The sequence below is a fragment of the Pygocentrus nattereri genome, chromosome 19, assembly GCF_015220715.1.
Source record: "Pygocentrus nattereri isolate fPygNat1 chromosome 19, fPygNat1.pri, whole genome shotgun sequence".
Lineage (NCBI taxonomy): Eukaryota > Metazoa > Chordata > Actinopteri > Characiformes > Serrasalmidae > Pygocentrus > Pygocentrus nattereri.
The window spans coordinates 22,798,306-22,821,646 of record NC_051229.1 but is presented as its reverse complement, the minus strand read 5'-3'; the positions used below and the strand labels follow the sequence as shown (position 1 = coordinate 22,821,646).

General features: G+C 38.2%; 1 protein-coding gene across 2 annotated transcripts; it reads left to right on the top strand.

The window, feature by feature from the left end:
• Window positions 1–1,977: 1,977 nt before the first annotated feature.
• On the top strand, window positions 1,978–18,319 carry LOC108428304 (dehydrogenase/reductase SDR family member 12). Of its 2 annotated transcripts, XM_017699212.2 has the most exons (10): window positions 1,978–2,085; window positions 3,370–3,503; window positions 4,450–4,532; window positions 5,894–5,989; window positions 6,726–6,807; window positions 8,271–8,332; window positions 8,552–8,656; window positions 10,713–10,803; window positions 14,232–14,369; window positions 17,156–18,319. In XM_017699212.2, exons 1-10 carry the CDS (start codon window positions 2,030–2,032, stop codon window positions 17,281–17,283), a joined length of 975 nt encoding a protein of 324 aa, XP_017554701.1. In that variant the 5' UTR covers window positions 1,978–2,029; the 3' UTR covers window positions 17,284–18,319. The 2 variants fall into 2 exon arrangements, with proteins under 2 accessions (XP_017554701.1, XP_037403628.1); XM_037547731.1 differs by lacking the exons at window positions 10,713–10,803; window positions 14,232–14,369.
• The last annotated feature ends 5,022 nt before the right edge of the window (window positions 18,320–23,341 follow it).

The window sequence follows — 23,341 nt, the reverse complement described above, 5'->3', positions numbered from 1 at the left end:
CACTTTTCACCATCAACTCTATTTAGCACATGTTGGACAGTATGTGCGAACGTGAGAATGGGCTTTGCAGATGTACTTCTCACATGTGCAGCACACAGATTTTGTCTTGCAGTCCTTCTTCCAGGGGCAGAACTGGCACCTTTTTCTTTTGACTGACCCTGCTGCAACCTCAGGTGGATCAGGACAAGATACAACTCCTTGAACAGCTTCCACAATGGCTGCAGTGGCTTCTGTGCGAGGCAGGCGCTCCCTTTTCTCAATGCACGGGGTGACAAGAGCCTTTACCAACTGCTCAAGGAACATCCTTCTGTATATGTAGCCTCGCCATGGGACCTATATACACCTGCTAATATCAAAAGCCCTATGTAGCCACGCAGGTCAATCTCATCCATATTTTCCCAGTTTTCTCCATATTTCCGGAAATTTTGTATTCTCCAGGATGATTTTTTCGATGGCTGGTGTGATGAACAGGAGAAAGGTGGATGAAATGTCCTGGACATGGGCAGCCAAATACCTTGTTGGTCCTGGAGTCATCCTTATGATGTTTGATGTTGCAGTTCTTCCCTGGTTGCTGTCTGAATTTGATGAGGACCATGCAATTTTGCCATTCTTTGACCAAAAAGTCTCTCTGTCAGCTTGAGGGATTTCCTCTTCTTCTTCATCTGAAGATGCTTCATCCTCTGGGTTGCACTCCTCCCCATCTTCCTCTTCAGATACATCTTCATCCTCTTGTTCCTCCACAGCTCCTGAAAATATCTCATCCAGGACCTGTTGAGCACCGAGACATCTATTCATGGTTTCAGCAAGGAACGAACTAGGGGTACTTTGATTCAGGGTCTCTTTATATCCTCTATATTGAATTTGTTTTTATTGTTTTACTATGTCTGAGATTGTTGTTTGTTTTGTTTGGGAGCTTGTGTGATGTGAGGGGTTAGCTGCAGATCAAGAGTGTAGGTGCAGGTCAAAAGCAAGTTCAATTCATACATCAATCCAGTTTCTTTGATGAGTGAGTGTGTGTGTTTGTGTGTGTGTGTGTGTAGGTGTGTGTGTGTGTGTGTGCGTAGGTGTGCGGGTGTGTGTGTGTAGGTGTGTGTGTGTGTGTGTGTGTGTGTGTATTAGAGAGTTTATGTGTGGCCTTTGAACTTTTTTTCTGGTGTTTAAATGCTTTTATAATTCACGGGTCAAAAATGAGACAATATTTGTACCCTAGTGGTGTACAGCTCACATGGAAACATAAACAAAAACAAAATATCACTTTTTCTTATGATGGGATCCTTTTAGGAAAAGTCATAAAATTTCAAGTTGGAAAAAGATAGGTTAGGGTATTTTTTCTACAGCTAAACATGGTAGTGGGTCACTTTTGACCCGCAAGACAACACAAGGGTTAAGGGAGGATAATTCAGATAAACGCGCGACAAGTCAAGGTTCAAAATACGCGGTGCGTCTCCCCATCCAGCAAACACACAACGTCAAAGGTGCTGGTTACGTTGTCTGAACAAGGTGGTCACAACATTATGCTTAAGTAAGGTTGCCAGATTTTATTAATTACTTTTTGGCGACTTGGCCGAGTTACACACCGTCCGAATCGGCCCTGTCGGTGTTGTCGCCCTCATCTTCTGAGAAAACTACAGGCCGAATGACCTACTGTTTATCAGTGAACTGAGCGCTCAGCAGAGCGAGGGAGACAGCCTAACACTCACTGAGATGTATGATAAAGGTTTAGCACCGTGTGTTCAGGGTCCAGCCATCACTTTTTTTCAAAGTATTTTGGCCAACCCACGTGTGTGAATGAATTATTGCTGTTCACTGAGAACTTACTCGCTACAGAAATTCTATCCGTCCAATTCACAGAATCAGTCAGTAAACTAGGGAATAGCGTATCAGGCTAGCTGAAATCAGACTGGAGCTCTTGTGCTGTCACATTCTGGCCGATAGAGGGCGTGAAGTTGAAGTACAGTTAACACATGTGACCCGTAATATTACAAGCACTGCGAGTCACTCTTTGGAGCAGAACGGAGGGTCTTGTGCAATGTCTCTTTACAGGAATATCGTGTGGTTTATCAAAGGAATGCGGGAATATACGAGGTACTGGACACACTGGGCATAGATGCTTCCTTTAGTGTCCCTGTTTTGTTGTTTTCTTTTCCTTCTCCCAGAGTGGGTAGATGTTTATGTTAGTTTAGATCAGGGGAGAGTCTGTATAAAAGTTGCTTGTGTAGGTCAGCGCGAAGTCTTTCCTCAGTACATGTGACTTTACATAAATGTTATTGTCCGTTGTTAACGGTGTGCTGAAAAGTTTTAGAATGTGTTAACTCAACTCAGTTTTGGCAATTCATGGCTTATATATTGGGAAGGAATGGCAAGTTCTCAATATTAAAGGGGAACTCCACCGATTTTTCAAGAATTTTACGTAACTAAGTGGATAAGACGTAAACAAAGTCATGCAGAAGGGTTTGATACGAAAGGCTCAGTTCGACAGAAACTTACAGAGCCCAAATTGTTCACAGTGGTGGTGATAGGAACCAGACGTCTGAAGAGTTGAATGCCTTTAAGAGCTCCCTCACAGCAAGTTATGACATGAAATGGTTAGATATACTGTCTGATGTCCGAAACATTATTTTATGATAGTTTTGGAATAAAGTTGTTTTTGCTTTGCAGACATCATGACCCCTGGTTCCCATTGTACCACTGTCAAGAAATCAGAGTCACTACAACAAACCATTTGATATCAAACCACTCTGAATGACTGCGTTTATATCTCACAGACTGAATTGTTCTGAATTTTTTTTTAAAAAATGGTGGAATTCCCCTTTCAGTTTGTCTATCTGTGCAGCGCTTTGGCCATCACTCCTAACTCCTTATTCATTGTCTTGGTGCAAGGTCAGTTTCTTGGTACAATGGACGCTATTGACAAAGGCATCTTACGCTGTGAAGTGCCTTGTCATAGCATGAATAGGCCCCTGTGCAGAGCATTTGTCTAATCCACAAAGTGAGCAAGCAGTGGCCATTTATTTGCCAGCTGTAGGTTAGAACCTTCCATAGATGGAGTAAAACACCAGATTTGATCCATTAGTGGAATATTGGCCTTCATGAATGTTCTAAAGATGTTCTAAAGCAAGGTAGATCAAGAATATCTCATTCTGTGGTAGGGATGCATTGGTTACAAATACAGTCAAATGAATAAAATGCTGATATTTGATTGTGCTCTCACACAACACTATATATGCATCATCAAATGTCTGTTTGAAAGATTGAATCATGAGGTCTGAATTTATGATGCATGGACTGATTAGTAGTACTTTTGGTGGATCAGCTGATTACTTGATTGACTGTTTCATTCTTTCATTCATTCATTTATGTTTGGAGCAGGGCTGGACATGAAGCAGCCTCCAAAAACTTTATGGACAAAGATCTGGACATGTCAGTGGTGGGCCGATCATTCATGATCACTGGAGCCAACAGCAGTATTGGGAAAGCAGTAGCCATGGCCATAGCAAAGAAAGGTTTGTCTTCTGATTTACAAAAGTAGTAATAACACTGAGACCTGGGACTGCATTTAATGTCAAACCTCTGTAAATTTGATTTTCTCTCCTAATCATTTAAAGCAAGACAGAAATGCATAGAACTCTTAAAATCGTAAACATTTCTGCATTAAAATAAGATGTGAACAAAGTCATTCAGAGTGGTTTGATTTGAAATGCTCTGTTCACAGTGTCAGAATTGTTATAATAGTATTAGTAGCACAAAATGTAGGAGCATCTGAACTTTTAAATACTGCATATGGTCATTGATCATTTAAGGTTTCATAGTTCATTTATTAATGATTGAATTGATTCTCAGTCCAAATATATGGACTGTCCAGTATGTTAAACTCAGCAATTACATAGAAATTGTGCACTAAAATGTGCAGAAAACATTTATGTGTGTTACCTGTAGAGGTTGTGTTCACTTACTTTCATATAGAAAATCGGGAAAACACAACCAGGGATGTTCAGACTGTTGCATTAGACTGTATACACACACACACACACACACACACAGTGTTGTTCTAATTAAAAAAAATAATTAATTAAAAAAAAAAGTCATTTTAAAGACTTCTTTTTTGCAGTAACATAGCTTGACATCCTTGACAAAGTCTATGCATATTTCTGTTTGCTTGTTCTCAGTGTACAGTTAAGTCTATTTTTATCGTTGAACTTTTTTAAAAACTTAAATAATTATAAAAAAATCTTGGTAGCTGATTCACTTAATGTAATTGATAATAAGAGCCCTACCTGATTCAATTCAGGTGATTATTAAGTCTTTCATGAGCTGTGTCTGGTTTGTTATAGCAGGTAAAACACAAATAAGTGGTATAGTACTAGATGACTAAACATGAGGACCACTAGTTTATGGGATTTACTTCTAGATGTGCAGCTGAACTTTATCTCCCTGTGTGTGGCTTTGCAGGTGGAACAGTCCATCTAGTGTGCCGTAATAAAGAGCGGGCCGAGGCTACCAGAGAGGAGATCGTCAGGGAGAGCGGTAACACTGTATGCATACTGGATTAGGACACAGTCATTAAATATATCAGTAATTAAATCTCCACAATGATGAAGAAGAATGGAGCAACATTAGGGGGCCAGATTGTGGAAGCAAAGTTATTAGTTGAAGTTGAAGATTCTTACATATTTGAATTCTTTCTTGTGGGTGCTAGGTTGAAAGCAGAATTCCATCAGCTCAAAACTTCATCAGAGTAAATGCTTAGGATGTAAACAAAGTCAATCAGAGTGGTTTGATGAGAAATCTTAATTCTACAGAAATTTATATTCAGAATTATTCACAATGGCGGTGATGGAAACCAGATGTCTGAAGCATATAATGCCTCTAAAAGACACATCCATCCATCCATCCATCCATCCATCCATCCATTTTCTATGCCGCTTCTTCGTCAGGGTCGCGGGGGGGTTCCTGCAGTTAGGCCAATTGGACATGCTAAATTGCCCCTAGGTGTGAGTGTGTGAGTGACTGTCTGTGTCTGTCTGTCTGCCTTGCGATGGACTGGCAACCTGTCCAGGGTGTATCCTGCCTTCCGCCCGAAGACTGCTGGGATAGACTAAAAGACACAATTTACACTAAATTGGAGTACCTCTAACTGGATGTGCCAATATTACAAAATTTTTAAAAACTAGTTCATTTTTTTTCTAAATAACCTCTTCTAAGTAAATAGCAAAAAAAAAAAAACGCACCAAAAGTACAAGCCCAATTCACGATCATGCAAAATAAAAGCAATGAAATAGTCATAGCTACTTATATCTTATGTCTTACATGACATATATGACATATGCCACTGATGCAAAGCCCTGCTCTTATGTAGCATCAGAAGCTATTTGACTGTTGATGGTGCCCCTTGTGGAGAATTTACAGCCTGCAAAACGTGATTTTTCATGCAGCACTAGTAAACATTAGTGATATTACCTACCACATATTACACAAAAAGTAGTTCAACGATGTTGCATTAATTAGGAACACAGTTTTTTTACTTTTGTTTTTCTATTAGCTGTTGTTGCATCAAACTGTACAGCACATAAAAAGTGTTTTAATATTTTTTTGTCCATCCTGTGATCATCCAGAGTATAATCTTTGCAAATATAAATCATATAACATGCAGAATTTCTGGGAAATAAAGACTATACTGTGTGCAGTTTGTTACATGAGATGTTCTTGTAGGTTTCATCTAAATCTTCCCACAGTTGTTCAGCTTATGGAAAAAAGTTTTTTTCAGAGTGCATTAAACACTGTGTTAATGTATAATGCAGTTATTATCCTCATTGTGGGAAAAAAAAATCATTATTTCTGGATATAATCATTTGTTAAAATGACTAAGCCATAAATGTTATGCATCTTATTTCAGGAGATCTATGTCCACTTGTTGGATCTGTCAGAGACACGAAGGGTTTGGGAGTTTGCAGAGGCCTTCAAGAAAGAGTACACCTCCCTCAACGTTCTGGTTAGTTAAGATGAAAACACACGTCAGACACGTCAGAGGAAAACGCAATTAAATCTTGGTTCGTTGAAGAAATCTCTGTCAGGATGTTCCTGCGTCTAACAAGATTTGGGAGTTTCTAAATGATAAACACTTACGCTAGTGATAAAGTTCCTGTGATTCCATGACATTTGGTGCAGAGGTTCTGAATGCCTTGTAGTGATCTATCATGAAACGTGCAACACAGATAAAAATGAGCTTAATCAAATAACATTCTTTGATTTCTTTAAGCAGTGAAAAATTCAAGAATTGATTTATGTTACTAATATTAACAGGTATGCCTAAAATGTGGTTATAATTAGGATATAATGGGTTGTTATTGCTGTAACTGTGTGTCTTTAGCAGTACAACCAGTTCTGTGTTTGTTAAGTTACCAACTTTTATGTTTTGGAGAAATACTTTAGGACAAATTTAGGATTTGCTAACCCAAACCTATAGCTACCATACAGTGTGTGCACTATAGGTAAACTGGCTATTTTTAAATAAAAAAAAAATCAATTCTCAGTTCTGAACAAAAGTGCTCAACACATTGGTAATGATGATGGGATAAGTTGTACGATTTCTTAGCTATACCTTTTCCCATAAATTCTCAATTGTTTGAAATATTGCATACGTAAACAAGTCTTGTTGGATTTATTGTAAAATCATGGTTATTCCATGATTATAGTCTGATATTATTGCTCCCCATTCTCTCTCCCAGATAAATAATGCTGGCTGTATGGTGAACCAGAGGGAACTGACCTCAGATGGTCTGGAGAAAAATTTTGCTACCAATACTCTGGGTAAGGCATGTTATAGCTAACATTGATTAACTCATAACAGTGGCACATGTCAAGATCTGGGGTATATTAGACAGTGTGTGAACATAAGGTTCTCGTAGTCGACATGTTGGAGGCGGGAGAAATGGGCAGGTGGGAAAACCTGAGTGACTTTGACAAAGGCCAGACCATTATAGACAGACGACTGGGTCAGAGCTTCCTGGTCAGCAGCGGTGAGTGTCTGCCGCCAGTGTTGGGCATCGAACGTGAGGGCAATGAAGTCGATCCCATCTGATCCAAACCCAACAGAAGGGCTACTGTAGCACAAGGTTCAAAAATATTTAAATGATGTCCTGGTCAATAGACTGTGAACTGTTTACCTGAAGAAGTGATGGCACTGTGGGAAAGAGAAGCTGGTGGAGGAAATGTGATGCTTTCGGTAGTGTTTTGCCTAAAAGTCCTGGGTTCGTGCTTTCATGTGGACATCAATTTGACACATGCTACCTACCTAAGTATTGTTTCAGACAAGGTACACCTCTTTATAGCAGTGGTAATGGCAATGGCTTTTAGAGTCCATGCCTCGGCAGGTTAAAGTTGTTTTTCAGCAGCACACGGAGGATGGCTCATCTGTGTGTGTGTGTGTGTGTGTGTGTGTATACATATAATTTAACACAAAATTGAAAAGTTAAATCTTTGAAATATTAACATGGATTTCAGATTTTTTTAGTATTTAATATGTACATGTTTTGCTTTAATGACACTCAAGCTAGCAACTCCACAAGTTTGTGCATTCAGAGTGGTTTGATATGAAATCCATCCAAAAGTCGCCTGAACACAAGCTTCAATAGAAAGGATAAGACTGAAAAAGAAAAATCTGACCTTTTAATCTGACTGTTTGCACGTTCTCCCCGTGTCTGTGTGGGTTTCCTCCGGGTTCTCTGGTTTTCTCCCACAGTCCAAAGACATGCAGTCAAACTATTTGGACAAGCTAAAATTGCCCCTAGGTGTGAGTGTGGGTGTGAATGTGTATGTCCGTCTGTCTGCCCTGTGATGGACTGGTGACCTGCCCAGAGTGTATCCTGCCTACCACCCACTGACTGCTGGGATAGGCTCTAGCTCCCCTTGCGATCCAGAAGGATAAGCGGTTTAGAGGATGTGTGTATGTGTATTATATTGTTACACACTGCAATGCTTTGAAATGCATGGATAAGTAAATAATGTGGCCTTCAAGATTAGGCTGCATTATTTTGACCAAAATAACTTTTGTGTATTTACATACATCTCAACACCTTGAATGATCTTGATTCACTCAAAGAAACAAAACACTAGGACTGGAGGGCTAATTTGCATATTGAAGCCTTCTGTGAAGTCACTATTACAAATACCAAGAGTGCAAATGATGTATTGTGCAGGCCTACTCACAACATACATCAAAGGGTTAAGAGCTGAGTAAACCAATGTGTAAAAACTCCACTGTCTTTGTTTAGGTGTCTATGTTCTCACGAAGTGTCTGATTCCTCTGCTGGAGAAGTGCAAAGACCCAAGAGTCGTGAGTATAAGCTTACTTGTTTGAAAAGGAAACCTTATTAGTGCTCCCTCTGTATGTGCACATAAAAGTTTTCACTGTTAGAAAGAAGGATCAGTGTTCTTGGAATACAGAGTGTTATTTTCATATCTGTAATTTGGATATTTCTGAAATTTCCCTCTTGTACTTTGAATTAAAATCAAATAAAATGAACTGAAGAGCAGTGTTTTACTGTCACACTAGATTACTGTGTCTTCAGGAGGCATGCTGGTACAGAAACTGAACCCAACAGATCTACAGACTGAGAGGACCGCCTTTGATGGCACAATGGTCTACGCCCAGAACAAGGTATGTAAATGCTGCAGAGTTTAAACTTGCTAAGCATTTACACTTAAACACTGAAATTTAAACATGAAAGATGTAAACAGTGCAAACGTCAGAGACCACCCTTCATTTATGTACTTAATTTACATTCAGTACAATCATTTTTGCTGTCCATTTTTTTTAGTTTTTCAGTTGTTGACATAATTTGAAAGTGCCTGTTGCCATTTACTTTGTATATAAATCTCATGAAGAATGGACTAAAAGAAACGGCCTAAAATTGCTAAGAAAAGGGTCTGGTTTCATTGACTTACATTAAAAGTAATGGATGTTTTTTCTTCTCCTGTAAAGTTATCATTTTGGAGATTTTGGAGGTTTTGGAGGTTTTCTTCTGACAGCAGCAATATATTGAACAGAAAATTACATAGAAGCCTCAACAACTACCCACAGTATCATTTTTCTTTTTCTCAGTACCAGCTGCATATCCTTTCAGACCCACTGTGTTGAGTGTTCTTTTCCCAGTGGAGGGATGGACTGAAACTCCTGTGGATGTTAATGATTTTTCTGAACTTCAGTTTTGTTTTGGGTTTTTTTTTTTGTTTTTTTTTGCTTTGACTTAGCCCTTCCTTATGTAAATGTATTATATCTAACCACTTAAGAAACATCACCTGAAAATAATTTTTTTTTATTTTTTAAAAATACAATAAGTAAAGGGTGGTTTCTGACTGTAGCACATCATGTGTTACCCTGGGCACATAAAGTTCACTGGAGGCAGGAGAAACATGTGCAGCAGCTATTTCAAACTTCATTTTCATGCCAAACAAACAGAAAAAAACAAAACCATAATCAAAGCTGGCCACTTTTCAGTGGCATCAAAGCTAGACTTATCAGTCCTTTTCTATCTTGAGCTTTTCAGCTCTTCAGTCTGTCAGAGTGCAGGCTATGTGAGTACCTTTTAAAAAGAGCAGAGAGGGAACAGAGAGAGCGAGAAAAAGAGCTCCTGAGTCGAGAGGGAAAGAGAGCTAGTTACTTCGCCTCCCAGTCACTGCTCCCTGCTCCTCAGTGTCACTGCTGGACTGAGAATAGTCCACCAACCAAAAATATCCAGCCAACAGCGTCCTGTGGCCAGCATATTCTGACCACTGATGAAGGACTAGAGGATGACCAACACAAACTGTGCAGCAGCAGATGAGCTGACTTTACATCTAGAAGGTAGACTAATGAGGTGTGAGTGTGAGTGTGTGATAGAGTGGACACTGAGTGGACACAGTGTTTAAACTCCAGCAGCACTGATGTGTCGTACCAGCACAATACACACTAACACACCACCACCTCATCAGTGTTACTGCAGTGCTGAGAATGATCCACCACCCAAATAGTACCTGCTCTGTGAGGGTCCATGACCACTGAAGAGCAAGGTAAGAGTGCTAATAAAGAATGCAGAGAAACAGATGGACTACAGTCTGTAATTGTAGAACTACTACAGATAAATATATAGATATAGACATATGTAGGTATAGATAGATGTATACACATGTGTACATGCATGTATTCATGGCCTTGAATGACTTAAATCTTACACAGTATTGCTTGAAAACACAGGCAGAAATATCTATGCAGGGTTTATGAGCAATGCACTAACTTGAGTTCTATATAAAATTAGCTGAGTGACGCTTACAGCCTATACATAATTCAGGAACGTCTAACACCTTAGAAACAGAGTAAGAAAATAGAGTCTATTTTTATGTCTCCTTTAACTAAAGGTTCAAGGCAAGAAAAGCAGAAAGGCAAGGTGTCTTGTATTATGTTTTGACTTTTTAATCACATTAACGAGGCAAATGCCACCCTTCACTGCCGGAAGTGCTGAATGTAACCTCCCGCAGGCAAAAAGAGAAGCGCTTCTGTTCCCCTCCAGGCAGTTGCCAAGCAACAGGTGACACTAAGCACCACGGGGTGACTGCTAGACGCAGCTGAGTCTGAACAGAGTAATGATGATGACCTTTATCCAAACACTCACTTTCCACCGCTCTCTATGAAACCTGAAAGATCACAGCAAGCATGTATGTGTATGTGTCGTCTATAGAGGCAGCAAGTGGTGATGACGGAGGTTTGGGCTAAAGCGCATCCCAAGATCCATTTCTCTGTGATGCATCCAGGCTGGGCAGACACTCCAGGTATCAATAGGCTTGTACCAACACTTAATACTCCGATAACACTATATTATCACGTTTACTGATTTATATGCTAAGAAGAGTGGGTACGATACCACTTTTATAGTACCAGTACTGATATAAAAAGACTGCTGTCTAAAAGTACTATACTTAAATTCCTCAAACAGCGGTGGAAAATAAATAGCCAAAATACAAAACGGGCTTTTTAAAATATATCAAGTATTGCATGCAGATAGGATTCTTTAACCAAATAGGGTAATGCTTTTTTTAAATTTACAGTTCATTAAATTCTTGATATTAACTGGGTGTGTGAGGTACAAATTCCAAGGTACTGGATCATTATTTTGGGTAAGTTGATGGTAAGTTTAAGACGGTTTAAGCGGAACTAAATTCGATAAAAATGGTCAAAACAAACATTCATTAAATCCATGTAAATCATAAAATGGAAGCATTAAATGGTAATGACCCAGTATAAACATAGTAAAAATCACGGTTTCATTTACTACACAGTTTTAGTTTTATTTCAAATAGGCAGGTACATGTCATGTAGGACTATTGTCTTTGTACCGCTTTGTTACACTCTATATACTGCTATATGTGAAAGTTTGAAAACAAATATCACAGTTTGTTGATTTTCAGTATAAACATTTGTTATCTTCTATAGAGAACAAGGCATTTTTCTGCCAATTTTAGTGCATAATTTTAATTTGTTTCCTGAATTTAACATTACATGTCAATTTTTGCACAGGCCACATTCAGTGTTTTTTTTTTCTCCAATATGTGAAATTCAGCAAGTAAATAGTATTTGTGTATTAAAATGTGCAGAGATGTGTTCTCAGTAGATGATGTGTTGACTTATCTTCACTTAGAAGAACAAAAAACATTTAATCAAGGACCCCCCCAACATACCACTGTAACTAGCTGGTACTTGCTGGATTTCCCTTCTTGCTTAAGCACAAGACATTACAGCGAAATTTGGTGTCAGTATGTTTATATTTACAACCGTGTTACTCCAGACAGGTTATAGGTTTACTGTGATATTTGAATAAGTGCTTTTAGCAGCTTAATACATCCTAAAGTCCAAGAAAGTTGGGAGGCTGTGTAAATAAATGAATGTTAATAAAAACAGAAGCAATTATATTTTACTCACAGCAGAACACATCATATGTTGAAAGTGAGACATTTTACCATTCCATGAAAAACATGAACTCATTTAGAACTTGATAAAAACACTTGGGACAGGGCCATGTCTACCATTGTGTAGCATCCCCTCTTCTTTTAACAGCAGTCTGTAAACGTCTGGGAAGTGAGGAGACCAGTTGCTGGAGTTCTGGGAGAGGAATGTTGTTTCATTTATGTCTGATGTAGGATTCTAGCTGATTAAAAGTCCTGGGTCTTCTTTTTTGTTTCATGATGTGGCAAATGTTTTCTATTAGTGAAAGGTCTGGACTAAAGGCAGGTCAGTTCAGCACCCAGACTCTTCTTCTGTGCAGCCATGCTGTTGAGATGGATGCAGTATGTTGTTTAGCGTTGTCGTGCTGAAATATGCAAGGCCTCTTCTGAAAGAGACGTTGTCTGGATGGGAGCATATGTTGTTCTAAAACCTGTATGTACTGTTCAGCATTGATAGTGCCTTTCCAGATGTGTAAGCTGCCCATGCCATAGGCACTAATGCAAGCCCATACCATCAGAGATGAAGGCTTTTAATCTGTGCACTGACAACAAGCTGGATGGTCCTTCTCCTCTCGAGTCTGCAGGAGAGTGTCCACGGTTTCCAAAAAGAATTTAAAATTTTGATTCAACTGACCACAGAACATTTTTCCATTTCGCCTCAGTCCATTTTAAATGAGCTTTGGCCCAGAGAAGATGGTGGCATTTTTGGATCGTGTTGACATATGGCTTCTTTGCATAATACAGCTTTAATTTGCATTTATGGATTGCACAGTGAACTGTATTTACAGACAGTGATTTCTGGAAGTGTTCCTGAGCCCATGCCATGATTTCCAGTACAGTATAATGCCTGTTTTTAATGCAGTGCTGCCTGAGGGCCCAAAGATCACGAACATCCAGTATTGACAGTCGGCCTTGTCCCTTGTGTACAGGGATTTCTCCAGATTCTCTGAATCTTTTGATGATACTATGCACTGTAGATGGTGGGATATCCAAAGTCTTTGTAATTTTTCATTGAGGAACATTTTTCTGAACATCTGCCCGTCTTGAGACTCTTTAAATGCTCTTTTTTATACCCGGTCATGTGAGTTAGTTGCAAATTGCTCCTCTGGCTGTTTTTTAATTATTACCACTTTTCCAGCTTTTTGGTGCCTCTGTCACAACTTTTTGAGATACATAGCTGCCATCGACTTCTAAATGAGTTAATGTGTTTCATGAAATGTAAAATGTCTCACTTTCAATATCTGATATGTGTTCTGTGTTCTGTGTGTACATGAGATTTACAAATCTTTGTATTCTGTTTTTATTTACATTTATTTACATTTTTTACAGCATCCCAACGTTTTGGAATTGGGGTTGTAATTAGAACCTTTTAAGCATTCCAGGTATTTCAGTTTAGTCAGACTGTTTAGTTACTTGCTATCATTTTACAAAAAATAATTACACAGCACTTTGGAGATTGTTCCACACAAATAACTAATAAATACCTAAAACTTGCTGGGCCTTTCCGTATAATTTGTTAAACTGTTAAAATGTTAGCCAAAATAATTACCAAGTACATTGGAGTTTGTACTTCACACTTACCCAGTCAATACCAAGAACCTAGGGGACCATAAAAGAAAGCATTGTTAAGAAGGGTATTGTAATGCTTCGATAATGCTTTACTAATTTACTTAAATATGTTATACTAAAAGCAATTCTGTGAAATTCTGTTCTATATTAGTTACAGAATGTGATCGGATTCATCAGATACTGAATATTCAACATTTCTAATGCTAATGTACCTTTATTTGAGATTTTATTTGCTACACAATGACTTCATACTGCATCTACTGAATATTTGATTAAGCCCTTCTTCAGGTTCATCAGAAATAGCTGAGACAGCACCACAGCCTTTGCAGAATTCGTTTTGCCATTAGAGCAGGCATACATACTGTACTTTTCAGCTTGTTTGTTGTTGCAGTATTACTGGCCTACTAATTGCATCCATCCCCAAATTGGTCTTCTATTCAAAAATGACACATTTATTAAGAAATTGCTCTCCTAGTTTTTCTTGCTTTTCTCTGGAAGTGTTAAGATCAAGGAAATCCTGTGGGTGTTTAGCAGTACAGTAGACGTCACAGCGTGTTTAAATCTCTATAATCTCCAGAATTCCACTCCACCCTGCTCTAAATCGCATTAATCTGTAGTATTAGCGTTGTTTACCAGCGGTGCTGTGGAATAGCACACTCATAAGCTCTGGCTTGATGTGTCTGGCTCAGCGGTTGCCACGGCAATGCCTCAGTTCCACCAGATGATGCGAGACAGGCTGCGGACAGCAGCGCAGGGAGCAGATACAGTCATCTGGCTCGCAGTGTCGAAGACTGCCGTGGAAACAGCCAGCGGACTCTTCTTCCAAGGTGTGTATGACACTGTGTGTTCACATCAAACCACGCCGAATGACTCTTCACTTTTGAATTATTATGTAGAAAATTTTTTTTAAATCAGCTTCACTTCTATATAGGTGCACTTTGTAGTTCTACAATTGCAGACTGTAGTCGATCTGTTTCACTAGATACTTTGTTAGCCTACTTTACCTTGTTCTTGAGTGGTGAAAACCTCCACAGGGCCCCCACAGAGCAGGTATGGATCATTCTGGTTCATGGATGGATGGTGGATCATTCTCAGCACTGCAGTAATGGACTTTGTGGTTGTGTGGGTTGTGCTGGTCTGAGTGGATCAGACACAGCAGTGCTGCTGGAGTTTTTAAATACTTCAGCGTCACTGCTGAACTGAGAATAAACCACCAACCAGAACCATCCAGCTAAAAGCATCCTGTGACCACTGATGAAGGACTAAGGGATGACCAGCACAAACTGTGCAGCAACTAATGAGCTGTTGTCTCCGACTTTACATCTACAAGGTGGACCAACAAGGTAGGTGTGTCTAACCGGGCAGAAACAAACCGCGCCTTTGGGGCAGTCATGGGCTGGAGGTTAGGGAACCAGTCTCGTGATCAGAAGGTCGCCGGTTTGATCCCCAGAGCCAACAGCACATGACTGAGGTGTCCTTGAGCAAGACACCTAACCCCCAACTGCAGCGGGCGCTGCGGATTGGGCTGCCCACCGCTCCGGGCAAGTGTGCTCACTGCCCCCTAGTGTGTGTGTGTGTGTGCTCACTAGTGTGTATGTGGTGTTTCACTTCAAGGATGGGTTAAATGCGGAGGTGAAATTTCCCGTTGTGGGACTAAAAGGGTGACTAAAACTTATAAAGAGTGGCCAGTGACTGGACACACTAGGAGCACTGCTGTAATTGTAGAACTACAAAGTGTACCTATATGCAAGTGGAGATGATAAAATGGACAAAGAACGTAGATACAAGGTGGTGTTCCTAATAAAGTGCTCATTGAGTGTATAGACGAATGCAAAATGGTTGTTTTTATGTTAAATTTAGCAAATAAACAGTAAATGTGCATTGAAATTTGCAGACGTTTGCTCTCTCTAGGGGATATATTTACTTGCTTTCACTTAGATGAATCAAACGAACATGTAATTTGAGCACCTACTCTTTTACATATGAGAAAAATATTTGAACATTAAACTCCTCAAAATAATGTTAATTAACAACACACCAATGCACAATTTATGCTGTTACTATTTTGTGTCAGGCCAAAAATATACGGCATATCTCTGAGAGAGACTGTAATAACTAATTAGAAAATATCTGTGTGTCAAAATCTGAACACATTTCCTGATTTAAGCGTGACTTTATGATATTAATACTATATCATAAAAACAGGACAGTTATTATCATACAGTACTCCGCAAAGGTCACAGACCACCCTTCATCGGTGTAATTTTCAATCAAAATAATTATTAAAATACTTAGTATGTCCAACCTTTGCCTTTATTACAGCTCCATTCTTTTTGAGAAACTTGCTTTAAATTTTTAAAAGAAATCTGCAGGGACTTTCTCACATCTTCAATGTACTGTTTTATAAGTTGGTTGCATTTTCTGCTTCTCACAATCTAAATAATCCCAAACGCATCCAAATAGGTTTTTCTGTGAATACTATCTGTCACGCCTACTGGCCGTTCCTCCTTCCGGAGAAGCTGTTCTATTGAGAGGCTGACTCCTCCCACATTCACACACCCGCCTACAATCTACTCATCAGCAACCCTTTATAACCCGGACTCTCATGCTGCCTCCTTGCGAGGTATTGCCACTCTCTGTGTCACTATTGAGCCGGATTCACTGTGTTTTGGCCTTTCCTGGTTTTTCTTGACTCTTTGCCTGTTGGTTCTACGATTTTGCTCTAGGGACTTTGTTTATTAAAAGACTCTGCATTTGCGTCTAACAACACCATCATCTTCATTCACCAACATCTTCTTTATTTTTTTGTTTGTTTGTTTAACTGATGTTAATTGGGTGGTGACAGTTTTGATGATCTACCAGGTCTTGCATGATGGTAGGAGTCTCACTTTCTTTATATGAGGGGTTCTCAACTTTTTGCAACTCACAGCCCTCATAGCAGACCCCAAAAGCTTTCATGTCTCACAAGAAGAATTATATATATTATAAATTATAAATTGAATGTAATCTGAATTCCATATGATCAAAAACAGAAGCATTTACATACATACATACATACACACACACACACACACACACACACACACACACACACACACATATATATATATATATATATATATATATATATATATATATATATATATATATATATATATATATATATATATATATATATAGAAAGGCAAGTTCCACTTCTGTCAGGCAGGAACAGAAAACTGAGGCTGCAGTGGGAACAATAATCATTTTTAGTCCAGTTTTTTCCCCCACTTATTTTCTTTTGACTTTCCTCTTTTATATATATATATATATATATATATATATATATATAAAACCGTATCATCTTATATCTGATCACTTCAGATGTCTCCTGAAAAATGAATAACATCTACTTAATGGCTTTTTTTTTTAACAGGAAATTAAGTAAATTAAGGGTGGTCTCTGCCTTTTGCACAGTACTTCACTACACAGTAGTAATTGCATTGCTTAGGCTCTTTAAGGTTTTTTATTTTTTATTTTTACATGGCTAACAAGCTAATGTTGCCATTTTGCCTGACATTACACTAATTAACCATGCTATCTTTCGCTCATTGATCTCTGTGTTACGTTTCAGATCGGAAAGTTGTACCCACTCACCTGCCCTTGGCATGGACACACAGCTCTCAGGAGGACGTCCAGGTCTTCATAGGTCAATTGAAGACCCTTGCCCTGACCGTAAGGCCCAGTGGGGTTTTCAGCTAACATCTGAGGTGTGCTCAAGATAGCTGAGATTCATATCTTACTCTGTTGTCACTTACATCCAGGCCTGGAGGACCACAGTGTAACACCGATTAGCATTTTCTCTGCACCAACACACTTGGTTTAAGTCATGAAGTTACCAAGGTGGCCTTATTAGCTGAGTTCAGATGTGTTAGAGAAGGGAAAACACTGAAGTAAAGTGCATCAGTAGCTTACTCCAAAATACTTTAACATTTACAACACGTTTAATTGTGATATTATTACTACCATATTAAAACATGAAGATTTTGAAAAAAGAAAGCTGAAAACAACTTTGTTGTTCCAGATGTCCTTAGATGATCTCAGCTGCAAGGTCATAAAACCAGATGTCTGGCCACAAAAAGCACTGATGTAATTAATGCAAAACAGAAGATACACAGTTGATCGATTAATGCTTGTATGCTGTGGTTGCACTGGCTCTCTCTTATAAGGCAGCCAGCACACTGCATACATATTTAGAATCATTTCAGTGGTTTTGAATGGTGTGATAAATAATGTATGAATCACAGTATTGGTCTCTCACAATCCTCTGTGCATATAAAGTTATATATTACTATATATTTATGCAAACGTTAGTCTAGAAGTGTCTACACATATTACAGATATATAAAGTGAGATCCTACCTGTCCTGCTGAGGTAAAACACTGAACTTTGGCATAAGTTTGGTATAACACTGAAGCTCTCTCTCTCTCTCTGTGATCACAGTTCAAAAGTACTAGCCGTGTAGTCGCTTAGTGTTCTCTGAGTGCACTGAAGCACTCAATACTGGTGTGTGTGGCTAGCATCGTACAATGAACGTGCTACTTCTGGGAACTGCCCATGACTAAACCTGAGTAACATATTGAATAAAGTAAAAAAAAAAAAAAAAAAGTTCTCAAAGTGCTGATAATGACACACCTTTTACTTTCTTAAATTGTAATAACTTATTTACCCAAACACAGAGGAAAATGTCATTATTTTGAGATATTAAAGCTCTGTTGAGTTGAATTAGTTCAACCTAGGGAGGTACTGCTGTTTGTGTGATTATTGATGAGATTTTATTCCAGTATGAATCTGCCATGTCTGTAGCTTTTACAAGTCTGATAAGTACTAATTCCAGAGTGAATCATCTATAATTTGCTGAACTGTGACCTTCCTCAGTAACAGTAGTGCTGTTCAAATTGACATCACAATAATGTAATAAAAAAAAAACGATTAACAGAAAAACAAAAATGGTGCCTTCTTTTTTTGCAACCTTAAGACAGGGCTAACAGCTAAATGAAGCTTGATTTGACCTAATTCCTTAATCCTCAAATTCATGAAATGACCAAAGGAAATCCAAAGCAGCTCACATGTACATTCCCTCCATCATTTGCAATTGTTGTTGATAACGGGCATTGGTGAAATGAGATGTCTCGTCCAGTGTTGCTTTCCTTTGGTGACATTTAGCCACACAATGTGTTGTTATTCTTCCAAAGTGTGCTGTCTGTCGCGTAATGCTGAGGGAAATGTCTGCACAATGATGTTCCATCCAGGCTATTTGAGGTAATTTGGAGAAATTACACTGATCCTTTATCCTATAGAGAGGAATGTGTGCCAAATTGAAAGCAGTCACTATAGTGGAAAAACGTTAAATGTAATGTACATGACATTACTTTTCTGTAGTGACATGTAGAATATGTGCCAAAATGGAAAAACAAAAGCTTTAGATTTGCACGTTTAAAACAAAATGCTGAATTGGTGTCAGAATTGAATACAGTCTGCCTTGAAATGTAAAAAGGCATCATTGTATTGCTTTCAACTCTGCAGTACTTAAGTCAGTGTAATGGATCTTTCATTTTTAATTTTGGTATGTTTATCGTTTTATGTTACTATGCTATACTATACTATACTATGCTAATGCTCTGTTTTGGTTTCATTTTAATGAGGCAAATACATCTGATGTACAAAAATTACGGACAGTGTCCTGAAAACACTGTAGTAGAGGTTTTACTGTTCATTTTGGCACATACACTGTTACCTATGGAAACAGTGTCATGTGTGCAATACATTTTCACTATATTCACTGTTATTACTTCATTTCAAGAGAAAACTCCATTTAAAGAAGAGTGGAAAGCAATATAGATGTCCTTTCATTACATTTTAAGGTGGATTGTATTTAATTCTGATGTGAATTTAGCATTATGTTTTTAAATGCAATCCTCATTTGTTTCAGCAAAGAGGTCAAGTGCCGTGAAAATGACATAAGAGGTTTTGTTTTTCATTTTTGGTACGTATTCTGCATGTCGCTATGCAAAAGAAATATGTATTTATCACCTTTTTCCACTGTTTTTCAAGTTAGCACAGATAGCTCTCAATACTGTGCCATATGAATCAGTTATTACCCATTTTATCCCCACATATTATTACCGCACCTCCTCTAGTAAACCTAATCCAGCTTGAATAAGTCACTATTTTGAGATACTGTATTTTGAGATACTATTATTTTTGAAAAATTAGTCAGTATAGAGATTAGGGGTGGGCAATACAGCAAGTTGTACTAGTAGTACCCCATTTACAAACAGCCAATGATCTTTATTATCTGTACAGCTCTAAAACCAGGACTATGATCTCTTTGTAATAAAACATGCAGTTGATCTGTGTTCTTTAAGTACTGACTATATCCATGTTATGCTCAGAAAAGCATACTGTATAAGATGATAATAAAACATCACAATAAATCACAAAAATATCATATTTCCCATCCCTGAAGTGATACTAAATACATTTATATTAGAAAAAAATATTATTTTGAAATATTAGTGATTTTTTTTTAAGATATCAAATCAGTAATTTAACATACTGCTGGCAGAAACTGAGAAGAAAACCGAACAACTAACAAACAAAAAACCGGTGATTTTATTTCCAGATACTTTGGCCTATTGTTTTTCACTGTTTTAATAAATTTGACAATTTTATTTAGACTTTAACCCATTCTGCTCATTACCCTCAGAACTAATTTAATTTTATGCTGTAAAAAGCATCAAGTCTACATTGAAATAAAAGAAATCTTAAATCAACGGTTCAGTGTGTTCAGGTTTTTTTTTTGTCCTGGCAGTTTAATTTTCCTCCTGCCTTTTTGTCTTCTAGGAGGTGAAGGGAGATAAAAACTAAATGTTTCAATCAGTGCTTGGGTGTGGTTTTCTTCTCAATGTGTCTACTTGCTCCAATACAATTACAATAATCCCTTTGAAGTAGCAGCTTTATGAGAACGAGCCTTTGAGACTGTGTAAAGTTGACAGTCATAAGGTTATCAAATAAATGTTATTGTAACACTTGCTAACCAGCCTGAGGATAATCCTGTCCAAAGTGATTCTCATGTGGAAGTAATTCTTGATTGACTAGGAGAACTCATGGCTGCACAAGCACCAATTTTAGTGATATTGAGACTGGCTTTGGGTAGAGGCTCACAGGACTGTCCGAGGACCTGGACAGCCAATGAAGGACATTCCTAATAAGGTGGCCGGTGTTGGTTAGACCAACCCTGGTCCTGGAATAACCTACAAAAAGCTGATTTTGGAAAGTCAGGCATGGCTCATTAACAACCACTGACCATTTGTAATGGCCGTGTTAAAGCAGTGAAAGCACTAAAAACTGTTTCTCAGTACTGGTGGCAAAAGGAACCAGAAGTCTGAAGATTTAATGCATCTAAAATCTCCCTCAGTAAGTTATTACAAGAAATTATTACAAATAAGCTGCCAGATGCCTGAGATATTGTTTTACTATTTTACTATAAAGGTTCACAGCCAAAAACATATTTTTGAAATATTTATGGTGGAGAGATACATGTAGGACAGTAGTTCCCTAAAAAAAACTTTTCTTCCAGATGTACCACTGCTTTACTACAATAACTGTTAGATATAAAAGCCTAGAAGAAGTGTAGGTTCACTTGTCATTTTATATAGTAAACAAAATGACTATATTAGGGTTGTAGATGTAGCGGCTCCTGGCTTTCTATAACTGTAAAGAATTCTGAGTCTGCAAGTTTCTCTACAATTCTCTCCATTTCACAATAAACTACTCTGAATGACTTCGTTTACGTCTGAACCATGGAATTATGCAAATTCAGATATTTCCCCAAAATGCCAGGGACACCTAGAATGGGTCTTTGTCTACTTCCGTAAAGTAACCATGTTCTAAAACTTCTTAATATATTGTTTCTGTCAGAACAAAATCTCATATCTCCAAATGGTAACTTTACAGAAGGACAAAACATCAGACTTTCATTTTAAATCTTAAGGTTGAGTTTTAGTCATAAGTAGCTCCATGCAAACGTTACGGCTTGGGACTCCAGCAGGAAGTGTAATAAATAAATAAATAAATAAATAAAAACTGGTACTTAAGTACAGTATGGTTCACTTGGCAGTAGAGCTGAACAGTGAATCGTTTTTATGTTTGAAATTTGCAATTTTTCTAATCACAGAGCCACAATTTTGGTTTTATCCTATATTTTTCAACATGCAGAAGAACCATTTATAACATTAGTTGAGCTTCGGGCCCCTTCCCCAAGCAGATGAATCTGATGCTTGTGAGTGTGCAGAAAGAGATCAAACAGAATTCCGTCAGAAATTGGTGAAGGATGTCTTCTGAAGCCTTGCAACAACCACACGAATTCTGATTTGAGCATCCTCATGAAAGTTGCATGGCCACAACAAATAAGTATCCAATATAAGACCACATCTGAAAGTGGCTCAGATCTGATTTAAAAACATTTGTACCACTTTGGCCTCATAATGAATGTAGCCAAACCACATTTGGAGGTCAGAGATGGATCTTGACAGTCAACCCCAGTATGAACGGAATGTGTTACCTGTATACAACTGAAAAAGTGGACAAGTGTCTGCCGAATGCTGACTACCAGGATACAGGATAAACAATGAACAAAACACAGAGAACACGCATGGCAGTGGCTGCCCAAACTAAGAAGCCTTCTGACTCTGGGCCGATGAAAATGTCCAAGTCGAGCTTGTTGACTTGTATTGTAAAGCAGGACCACGCAAACAAACAAAATGGAAACGATGCATCTGTTAATGTACTTTTTACATGGGGAAGTAAAATCTGATCTCATCTAGTCACCCTGGGGACACATATTGGCGAAAAGTGTACGGTATCCGGTCAAAGTATATGCAGATATGATCTGGACATCCACTATGTTAATGCAAGGTGCAGACAGGCTATCAGTTTAAAGTATATTTGAGTTTCAGTAATGTACTCTAACCCTAATGTATTATATGAGATCCACCTTCATATTAGTTGTGGATAACAGTTCCTTACATTTAGCAGTTGTTCATTCTTTCCAAACTTCTAGTTTAACAAACTTGATTCAGTTCATCAAACTTTACACCTTATTCAGCTTGTCTGGGAGCTTCTGGGTGTGATAAGACCGTTAGAGTCACAATGAAACCCTGCAGAAGAATCACTGGGAATAAAACTAACAAGAATCAGTTAGTTAGACACTATTGCTGAAGACATTTACTGAAACTTTTGACTGTTACATATATTCATGTCTTATTTCTTTGAAATGAATACCTGTTTAATTTTACACTATTAGCGTTTCATCCTAACATTTGGCCTTCAATTACATTATTAATAAACACGGTCTTTGAAATAAAGGCGGTAGATTCTGGTTACTGGAGTGGCAGACGAGAGAAAGCATTTCACTGCTTCGAAAATAATCAAATCCTGTCTGCATTTGAAACCTAAGCTTTAAACCATCTGCCGCTCTGTCACACTCAATTCCTTCAAATATGCAAGTGTTGTCAGCTCAGTTATTACGCATTTCATTTCAATAAATGGTTCAGAACGCTCCCAGCTTCCTAGACTGCACGTATCTAGATCTGTTTAATAAACCAAAGATGAAATTACGACGATGTCTCGAGCCTTTGCGCTGTCAAGAGACCACGAGTTACCACGGAAACCTTCATTACATGGCTGAGAACGTGGCAAGTGTTTCAATATCAACATTTTTATTTGTTTTTTTTTTCTTCAGCAATCCACATTTTGC

What these genes read in the sequence shown, in the direction of transcription:
- LOC108428304 (XM_017699212.2), top strand. Translation starts at nt 2,030, where the DNA reads ATGTCTCTTTACAGGAATATCGTGTGGTTTATCAAAGGAATGCGGGAA. An exon ending in TTTTGCTACCAATACTCTGG is followed by an intron (nt 6,808 to 8,270) that starts GTAAGGCATGTT and finishes GTCTTTGTTTAG; the next exon opens with GTGTCTATGTTCTCACGAAG. An exon ending in TGGTCTACGCCCAGAACAAG is followed by an intron (nt 8,657 to 10,712) that starts GTATGTAAATGC and finishes TGTCGTCTATAG; the next exon opens with AGGCAGCAAGTGGTGATGAC.